A 10,252-nucleotide genomic window follows, 5' to 3' on the forward strand; every position below is an offset into this window, starting at 1 on the left:
GACACAGGGAATGGCTCCCACTGCCACAGGGCAGGGCTGGGTGGGAGATTGGGAATCAGGAATTGTGGAATCCATCCCTGGAATGGATTTCCCAGAGCAGTTGTGGCTGCCCCTGGATCCCTGGCAGTGCCCAAGGCCAGGCTGGGCAGGGCTGGGAGCAGCCTGGGACAGTGGGAGGTGTCCCTGCCATGGCATTGAGTGGGATTTAAGGTCCCTTTTAACCCAAACCATCCTGTAACTCTGCAGGGAACAGGGTGGCCAGGAACTGCCTCAGGCCTCAGTTTCCTGTAGCAACCTCACTCTTCTCTGCACCTCAAGTGGAGGGGGGGAAAAAAACCCCAAAATACAACAACAAATAATATGCAACCAAAAGCATCTCATTCCTAAAACCACCTCCCAGCACTGGCTGGCCAGGTGACATCCAGCTGTCACTGCAGAGTGCTGCGAGATGTCACCAAGGCTCTGAGCATCCCTGCTGGGCTCTGTCCTGCATACTGTCCCTCACCAGCAGAGGTGGGGACACCTTGGGCAGGCCCCCCCAGGTCCCTGGTAGCAAAGCTGCCGTTGTCCTCCCCACCCCCACGACCAAAGGGTGCAAAATGAGGAAGTGGGAGGGAAACAGAACTCGTCATAATCTTTGTCACATCAGAAAGACAAAATCCGAGCGCTCCGGGATGGCCCCAGGCTGTCGGTGACAGGAGATTGAGCACCTGCCTGGGGAGGGACACAGGGACATCATGGTGAGTGCCACTCTGCTCCCCTCGGGTCCCTCAGGGTGTCACCTCCCACTGCTGCCACCCCAGCCCTGCCCTGCCCACACCCTGGGGCTGCCCCGTGTCCCTGCAGGAGAGGGGACAGCGCTGCCCAGCTTGGGGACAGGGCTGGGGGAGGCCATGGGTGGGATACAGGGGGCTGGTGACCCCCAGGACAGGGTGGGGAGCAGCAGGGATGGGGCTGTGCTGCCACACAGGGATCTGGGCATTGCTGTCGCTGCTGTGGTACCCACGGGATGTATTTGTGTCCCCACTGGTGGGCAGAGGGTGGGGTGGGGGTGGCAGCCACATCCCCCAGGCTAACAGGGACCCTCTGGGTGCTGGTGCCATGGTCAGGGCTCAGGGGTGCAGGGAGGGCAGCAGCCACTGGTGGAAGTTGCTGTGCAGGCAGAAGAGGAAGGTGAAAGGGCTCAGAATTGGGAAGATGCTCAGACTGGGGGTGAGGAGCAGCCACAGCTCTCAGCTCTGCTTCCTGCATCCCTGGGCTGATGTGTCCCAGCTATTTCCACCCAGACAGGGAGGAGACAGTGGCCAGGCTGAAACTGAACCTTCTCTCTGCCACCCACACTTGTGGCTGTCACCTCCGAGAGGCCGCTCAGATGCTGTCCCCAAGGACACACACACTGTCCCCTCCTCCGCCATCTGTGGCTTCCTGGAGGACCAAAGGGCCCTGCAGCCACAGCCTGACCCCCACCAGCCCCATCCCACCCCAGCCCTGTGACAACTGTGTGACAAACTTGTTGCTCTATTTAGCTTTCCGTTTGGTTTTGGAGGTTTTGATGCTTTCTGGGCTTGGTCTGTCTTGACTCAAAAGGTGCCACCTTGGGCTGCATCAGCTCCTCATCAGCTCGATCTGCAGTGTTCTTTGTGGTTTAACCCACAGTTTTGAAGCAAACACGAGGTTTTCAAAGCTGCCACACCAAGGGCTGCTCCCCTCCCTGCCCAGAGATCCTGTCTGAGTGCCAGGAGCACCCTGACAGAGGGGTGTGGTGGGGACAGTGCCCGTGCCACAGCTGGGGGTGCTGAGGGGCTCCTCGTGTGCCACCTGCGCCCTTTGGAGCACTGAGGGGCTCTTTGTGTGCCACCTGCGCCCTTTGGAGCACTGAGGGGCTCTTCAAGTGTCACTTGTCCCATTTGGAGCACTGAGGGGCTCCTCGTGTGTCACCTGCGCCCTTTGGAGCACTGAGGGGCTCTTTGTGTGCCACCTGTGCCCTTTGGAGCACTGAGGGGCTCCTCATGTGTCACTTGTCCCCTTTGGAGCACTGAGGGGCTCCTCGTGTGTCACTTGTCCCCTTTGGAGCACTGAGGGGCTCCTCGTGTGTCACTTGTCCCCTTTGGAGCACTGAGGGGCTCCTCGTGTGCCACCTGTGCCCTTTGGAGCACTGAGGGGCTCCTCGTGTGTCACTTGTCCCCTTTGGAGCATAGTTCCTCGAGCACAGGGGCTGCAAAGGGCACCTGGAAGGTGGAGGGGGGACAAATCTTCTCCCTGCTTGGCATGAGGGTGCAATGGTTTGGGGCAGGTGCCCTTCCCTGGGGCAGAGGGGAATGGACAGGGGGGCCTGGACAGAGCAGGGGATGGAGAAACTGCTGCCCCAAACCTCTGGAAGTAAATTTATTTGTGCTCCCATTCTCCACAAGAATGTCACCTGCAGCTGCAAATGTCACCTCTGTCCCATGGCACCAAGCTGGGGCAACACCAAGGCTTAAGGGATCCTAATTCCCCTTCACCCTGATTTTTTAGTGAGCCTTGGCCCTGCAAACCCCACGAGAGGCTCAGGGAAAGCAGGAACACCCAGAGCTCTGCAGATCATGACAAACCCTTCATTTACCAGCTCTGAGCTGGTGCTTTCCTCCCAGCTGGGCTGCACCAGGTGCCCCAGCAGAGCCAGGAAAGCCCCAGAGGAAGAGGAGGTGAAGACACCCTCACCACTGACACTTCTGAGCATCTCTGAGAGAATCTCTAGGTGTCAGCTCAAAACCTGCAACCTCTCAGGAAGGAAATTCTCATTTTGCCTTAATTTGGCTTCAAGCAGCAACCCGGGGTGCTGTGGCAGCAGCTTTGGGGTGCTGGGCATGGGGCACTGAAGGGTTTGGGCTCTTGCCACCCTTCTCCTGCTGAAGCTCAGGGTTTGGGGTGAAGCTGGGCAGCTCCTGGTGTCCCTGGCAGCTCCCTGGGTGACACCACAGTGACCTGCAGAGGATGGCTAAGCCTGCCTGTGCTTTTCCAGCTGGATTTCCTAGGGGATATTAGCATGACGGCAAGAAGAAGGTCTTGAAAAGGAAGAGGAGAAGCTCCCTGGGGGATTTCAGGCTGCTGGGCAGCTCCTGGGGTCCCTGGCAGCTCCCTGGATGACACCACAGTGAGCTGGAGAGCCTGCCTGTGCTTTTCCAGCTGGATTTCCTAAGGAGATATAAGGATTAAGACAAGAAAAAGACCTTGAAAGGAAAAGGAGAAGCTCCCTGGGTGATTTCAGGCAGCTCTGGACACCCTGAGCCCCCTGAGTGACCCCAAATAGTGACCCCAAATCCCTGGCAGCTCCCTGTGACACCACAGTGACCTGCAGAGGCTGCCTGAGTTTTTCCAGCTGGATTTCCTAAGGGGATATTAGGATGAAGGCAATAAGAAGGTCTTGAAAAGGAAGAGGAGAAGCTCCCTGGGTGATTTCAGGCTGCTGGGCAGCTCCTGGGGTCCCTGGCAGCTTCCTGGGTGACACCACAGTGAGCTGGAGAGCCTGCCTGTGCTTTTCCAGCTGGATTTCCTAAGGAGATATTAGCATGAAGGCAAGGAAAAGGCCTCGAAAAGGAAAAGGAGAAGCTCCCTGGGTGATTTCAGGCAGCTCTGGACACCCTGAGCCCCCTGAGTGACCCCGAATAGTGACCCCAAATCCCTGGCAGCTCCCTGTGACACCACAGTGACCTGCAGAGGCTGCCTGAGTTTTTCCAGCTGGATTTCCTAAGGGGATATTAGGATGAAGGCAATAAGAAGGTCTTGAAAAGGAAGAGGAGAAGCTCCCTGGGTGATTTCAGGCTGCTGGGCAGCTCCTGGGGTCCCTGGCAGCTTCCTGGGTGACACCACAGTGAGCTGGAGAGCCTGCCTGTGCTTTTCCAGCTGGATTTCCTAAGGAGATATTAGCATGAAGGCAAGGAAAAGGCCTCGAAAAGGAAAAGGAGAAGCTCCCTGGGTGATTTCAGGCAGCTCTGGACACCCTGAGCCCCCTGAGTGACCCCGAATAGTGACCCCAAATCCCTGGCAACTCCCTGGGTGACACCACAGTGACACCTGCCTGTGCTTTTCCAGCTGGATTTCCTAAGGAGATATTAGGATTAAGACAAGAAAAAGACCTTGAAAGGAAAAGGAGAAGCTCCCTGGGTGATTTCAGGCAGCTCTGGACACCCTGAGCCCACTGAGCTGACCCCAAAATAGGTGGTGAGACAGCACCAAAAAACCCCTTCAGCAGCTATATGGGCTTTTGGGGTTTGGAGAGGGGCACAGGGGATGTTTGGGGCTGCAGAGCCCAGTGACAGACACCCCAGGGGGACACCTGGTGACAATCAGAGGCCACCAGGAGCCTGCAAAGGTGTGGGGATGGATGCAGGGCCCTGAAACCTTGAGAGCCTGCAGGGCAATGAAGCAAAAGGGGAAGAGGAGAAGAAAAGGGAAATGGAATGAGCAAGAGGCCAGGGCTGATGGGGGGAGAAGTGAAATCGGTGACAGGAGCCTGGGGGTGAAAGAGGAACCGCGGGGGTGGGGAAGGAGGGGCCTTGGCCCCATCCCTGTCCCAACAGGCCACCACAGCTGTGCCCAGCCTGTCTGTGGGGACATCCAGGGCAAGGGGAGCCTCGGGGGGGTTCATGCAGGATGAATTCCTCTATCACAGCTCCCTTGTTTACCCCACAAGGCTGAAATCACAGCCCAGCCCCTGGGGGACAGAGCTGGGGACAGAGCTGGCGACAGAGCTGGTGTGACAGTGTTCACAGGGGTCTGAGGATGAGGGAGGAGATGAGGATCTGACTCCATGTTTCAGAAGGCTTGATTTTTTATTTTATGATATAGATTACATTAAAACTATACTAAAAGAATAGAAGAAAGTGTTTCATCAGAAGATTAGCTAAGGACAGAAAAAGAAGGAATGAATAACAAAGGCTTGTGTCTGACTGAGACAGTCTGGACAGCTGGACTGTGATTGGCCATTAATCAGAAACAACCACATGAGACCAATCCCAGATCCACCTGTTGCATGCCACAGCAGTAGATAACCATTGTTTACATTTTGTTCCTGAGGCCTCTAGCTTCTCAGGAGGAAAAATCCTAAGGAAAGGATTTTCCATAAAAGATGTCTGTGACAAGCTGGGCACAGAACTGGGCACAGCTGGGCAGAGGCTGCTGGCATCTCCTTGGGCACAACAAAGGGGAACACAGGGTGCCAGGAGGATGTGGCGGTGCAGAGGATGCCACCACCACCCTTCCCCTGCATTGCTCTGTCTCACAATCAGTCTGTGCACCAACCGAAGTCCTTCTCTGTCTTGGTGAGGAGCAGAGGGCTGGGGCAGGTCCTGTCTGCTCCTTGCTCTGAATTTTGGGATCTGCTTTGCCAAACCCTTCCCTTTGCACATCCTGTCTGCTCCTCGAGGTGAGGAGGGCTCCAGGGTGTTAGGACAAGCCCCAGTGCTCTGAATTTTGGGCTCTGCTTTGCCAAACCCCGGGTTGGGGTGAGGGCTGAGCCAGGCAGGGCTGTGGCAGTTCAGGTGGCCCTGGTGGCCCCAGCACAGCCGCGGTGTCCCCGTTGTCCCCTCAGGGCAGCAAGGAGCGCTTCCACTGGCAGAGCCACAATGTCAAGCAGAGCGGCGTGGACGACATGGTGCTGCTGTCCAAGATCTCCGAGGAGGCCATCGTGGAGAACCTCAAGAAGCGTTTCATGGACGATTTCATCTTTGTATCCTTGCCCAGGCAGCGGGGACAGGCACAGGGAGCGGCAGGGACGGGCTCCAAGGCTTTGTCAGCACACGGGACAGCATGTCCCTGCCCTGTGGGGACAGATCTGTGGGAATGTCACCATTCCCGAGCTGAGCTGTGCTCAGCACAGACACAACAGCCAAACCCCCCTCCTGCCATGCTGCAGGACCCGCTGTGCTCCTTCCTTTGGAGCAGAGCCCTGAGGAGCACAGCAGGGCACACAGGGCACAGCAGGGCACAGCAGAGCCCTGAGGGGCACAGCAGGGCACACAGGGGTGGCAGCAGGGCTGAGGCTGTGCCCACACCACTGCATTTCCCCTGATGTGGGGATGTGGCCCTGTCCTTACAAGGCCATGCTGTCCCAGCTGTGACTCAGCCCTGTGACTCCCCCCGCAGCCCTGGGGCTTTGCACACGTGTGGGGTTGGCTTTTTTGGGGGTTTTGATTTTGTTCTTTTGAAGGGGAAAAATACCCCACGCAGCCTCTCCCTTCCCTTTTTGCTGTGCTGCCGCACGCAGGCCTCTGTCCAGCCATGACTCAACATCCCAAGCTTCTGCATTTCCCAGAAAAGCTCCCTCCTCCTGCCCCTCTGGCCACTGTCCCCTTGTTTGGGACACAAATAGGGTATCAAAGGCTTGGATAACCCCACCTGCTCCATCCCCATCCTCCATCTCCTCACCCAGCCCATCCTGCTGCAATTCCCTGTTTTTCCATGCACTCAGTGACTTGGGGATGCTGCAGGAATGGCAGCAGTGTGGGCAAGGAAGGGCAGGAGCTGGGATTCCTCTCCTCTTTGTGCCTCAGTTTCCCTGGATGTAAAATCAGGATGGATTTTGCATTGGATTTTTGCTGGAAAAGCTGCAGATGGAGCATGAGCAGAGGGTGAATTCCAGGGATGCTGGAGAGGTTTTAGAGCCAATCCCCAGCCAGAGCAGGGAGCTGAGGGGATGCTCCTGCACCCATCACACTGCAGGGCCTGAGGGAGTGCCCCAAGTCAGGGCAGCAGGGCAGCTCTGCCTGTGCCAGGCTGGAAATGCCAACCTTGTGCCATCCCTGAATATGCCAGACACCCCATACCCACCTTCCTGCCCCCGGGGTGGGACTGGGCACTGGGAAAGGGGCACACAGGAAGGGACGGACACACAGCCCTTGACCTGCTGCCCAGACCTACATCGGGCCCGTGCTGATCTCCGTGAACCCCTTCAAGCAGATGCCGTATTTCACCGACCGCGAGATCGAGCTGTACCAGGGCGCGGTGAGACTGCCCCGCGGGCAAGCGGGGGTTAAATGTGTGCAAACACCCCTGAGGGTCCCCATGCTGCACAGCCCCTGCCGGGGTCAGTGCTCCCAGCAGCAAATCCTGGGGAATTCAGCTCAGAAATGCACAGAAAGAAACCCAAAAATGGTAAAACGCAGAGAGTGGTTCTGCCCCAGCCCTTCCCAAGGAGGAGGGGGGTTAAGAATCGCCATGAGCTGGTGTTTGTGGGAAGAGGCTGATACCCACGTGGGCAGAGTGAGGGGGATTTGGTGTTTTGGGGAGTTCTGTGCCCAGCACTGCTGTCCTTGTCCCTTGTCCCTTTTATAGAGTCACTGTGGAGGGGCTGATTCCAACATGGGCAGAGTGAGAGGAATTTGGGTATTTGGGGAGCTCTGACCCCAACACTGCTTGTCCCTTGTTTAGGGTCAGTGGGAAGTGTGGCTCCCACATGGGCAGAGTGGGGGGATTTGGGGATTTGGGGGCTGCTCTGTGCCCAGCCCTGCTGTCTTTGTCCCTTGTTTAGGGTCAGTGGGAATTGTGTCTCCCACATGGGCAGAGTGAGGGGGATTTGGGGATTTGGGGAGCTCTGACCCCAACACTGCTGTCCTTGTCCCTTGTTTAGGGTCAGTGGGAAGTGTGACTCCCACATGGGCAGAGTGGGGGGATTTGGGGATTTGGGGATTTGGGGGCTGATCTGTGCCCAGCACTGCTGTCCTTGTCCCTTGTTTAGGGTCACTGTGAAGGGGCTGGTTCCCCTGTGGGCAGTGAAGGTGATTTGGGGAGGGGAGCTGGGGGCTGCCCTGTGCTCAGCCCTGCTGTCCCTGTCCCCTGCTTAGGCCCAGTATGAAAATCCCCCCCACATCTACGCCCTGACTGACAACATGTACCGGAACATGCTGATTGACGGCGAGAACCAGTGTGTCATCATCAGGTACTGGGGACACTGGGCCACAGCCGGGCTGTCACATCCCCTGGGGACACCTGTCCCCACCAGCCCTTCTCCCCAGCCCGGGGTTTCCCAGCTGGAGTGTTGGCTCCTGGGCTCTGGGGTGTCTGGAGGGCCACGAGCACCAAGCAAGGCTGTGACCAGGGGTGTCCCAGGCAGGGACAGAGTCCCAGAGCCTTGTGCAATGCAGCTCTGCAGGGCAGTGTTGCAAGGGAAATGGTCAGGATGTGGGGCAAGGCCAGAGACTTCCCTCTGAGGCTCCCAAGTCCCCCTCCTCCACTTCTAAACCCGGTGACAACAAATTCAACATCTCGTCACCGAGCCACGCTCTGCTCACACTGATCCCCCTGGGCAGAGCTGAGCTGGGGGATCACCATCCCAGATCCCCCACAGACCCACTCTGGGGGTGGCACAGTCCCCAAAATTCACTGTCATCCTCCGGTCCTGCTCCAGGACCCACCCCAAAGTCCCTCCCCAAGGGATGGGTGGCTCTGGTGGGGCTGTCTCACATCTCTGCTTTGCCCTTTGCACAGCGGAGAAAGCGGAGCTGGGAAAACGGTGGCAGCAAAATACATCATGGGCTACATCTCCAAAGTGTCTGGCGGTGGGGAGAAAGTCCAGGTGGGTCTGTTGTCCCCCCTGCCACTCATCATTTCACCCCCCAGCTGATCCCCACCACCCTGGTCCCCAACATCCCCCTGATGGGGCTGCTGGTGGCACACGGAGCAGCCGCTCCAGGGCTGGGGACACACAAAGGCTCAGGTGTGTCCCCAGGCCTGGAGTGGGACACAGCAGGGCTGAGCCCTGCCCTCCTGTGTCCCCAGCACGTGAAGGACATCATCCTGCAGTCCAACCCACTGCTGGAAGCCTTTGGAAATGCCAAAACTGTCCGGAACAACAATTCCAGCCGCTTCGTAAGTGCCAGGGTGTCACGGTGTTCACAGGGGTCTGAGGATGAGGGAAGAGATCAGGACCTGACTCCATGTTTCAGAAGGCTTGATTTATTATTTTATGATATATATTATATTAAAACTATACTAAAAGAAGAAAGGATTTCATCAGAAGGCTAGCTAAGTATAGAATAGGAAGGAATGATAAAAAAGGCTCTGTCCCAGACTCTGCGTCCGAGCCAGCTGACTGTGATTGGCCATTAATTAGAAACATCCAACATGGACTAATGACAGATCCACCTGTTGCATTCCACAGCAGCAGATAATCAATGTTTACATTTTGTTCCTGAGGCCTCTCAGCTTCTCAGGAGGAAAAATCCTAAGGAAAGGATTTTTCATAAAAGATGCCTGTGACACCAGGGCAGGTGCAGGGGGCAGCGCAGCAGCAGAGCCACTGAAGCAGCTGGGTTCAAAGCTGACCTTTAGATCAACTCCAGCCATTCTCCCAACACTGCCCCAGGTGTCCCCAAGTGCCACATCCAGCTTTTCAATCCCTCCAGGGATGGTGACTCCAGCACAGCCTGTTCCAGTGCCTGACCACCCTTTCAGTGGAGGAATTTTTCCTCATATCCAATCTAAACCTCCCCTGGGGCAATGTGAGGCCATCTCTGGCCCTGTTTCCTGTTACCTGGGAGAAGAGACCGACCCCACTGGGCTCCAATCTCCTTTTGGGCAGTTGAGGGGGCAATGAGGTGTCCACATAAACCATGAAGCCTTCAGCCAGGGATTGCACACCCCACAAAGCTCCTGGTGTGGTGGGGAAGGGCTTGGGGGGAATGAGGAACCCCTGAGGCAGGGCCACAGCTCTGAGCAGGATCTGTGCTGGAGCAGGGAAAATACTTTGAGATCCAGTTCAGCCGGGGAGGAGAACCTGATGGGGGCAAGATCTCCAATTTCCTGCTGGAGAAGTCACGCGTGGTGAGCCAGAACGAGTGTGAGAGGAACTTCCACATCTACTACCAGGTATGGGGTGGGATTTCTTCACTTGGGGTCATCAAATGTGGAATTTTCTTCACTCGGGGTCACCAAATGTAGTGGTGTTCACAGGGGTTCCAGGTCGAGGGAAGAGATGAGAATCTTGACTCCATGTATCAGAAGGCAGATTTATTATTTTATGATATATATGATATTAAAAGAAAATGATATATTAAAATTACACTAAAGAATAGAAGAAAGGAAGGAAAGGAAAGGAAAGGAAAGGAAAGGAAAGGAAAGGAAAGGAAAGGAAAGGAAAGGAAAGGAAAGGAAAGGAAAGGAAAGGAAAGGAAAGGAAAGGAAAGGAAAGGAAAGGAAAGGAAAGGAAAGGAAAGGAAAGGAAAGGAAAGGAAAGGAAAGGAAAGGAAAGGAAAGGAAAGGAAAGGAAAGGAAAGGA

General features: G+C 56.2%; 1 protein-coding gene across 1 annotated transcript in view; it reads left to right on the forward strand.

Annotated features, from left to right (window-relative positions):
* The first annotated feature begins 647 nt into the window (after positions 1–647).
* Positions 648–10,252, forward strand: part of LOC131568850 (unconventional myosin-If-like) — an 18,740-nt gene continuing 9,135 nt past the window's right edge. Inside the window, 7 exon segments of the mRNA XM_058820979.1 lie at positions 648–740; positions 5,570–5,707; positions 6,892–6,981; positions 7,821–7,915; positions 8,464–8,551; positions 8,755–8,844; positions 9,712–9,843. Of these exon segments, the coding sequence (XP_058676962.1) occupies positions 738–740; positions 5,570–5,707; positions 6,892–6,981; positions 7,821–7,915; positions 8,464–8,551; positions 8,755–8,844; positions 9,712–9,843 (636 nt within the window). The 5' untranslated portion in view covers positions 648–737.

This window comes from Ammospiza caudacuta, chromosome 28 (genome assembly GCF_027887145.1).
Source record: "Ammospiza caudacuta isolate bAmmCau1 chromosome 28, bAmmCau1.pri, whole genome shotgun sequence".
In the NCBI taxonomy this organism is placed as follows: Eukaryota; Metazoa; Chordata; class Aves; order Passeriformes; family Passerellidae; genus Ammospiza; species Ammospiza caudacuta.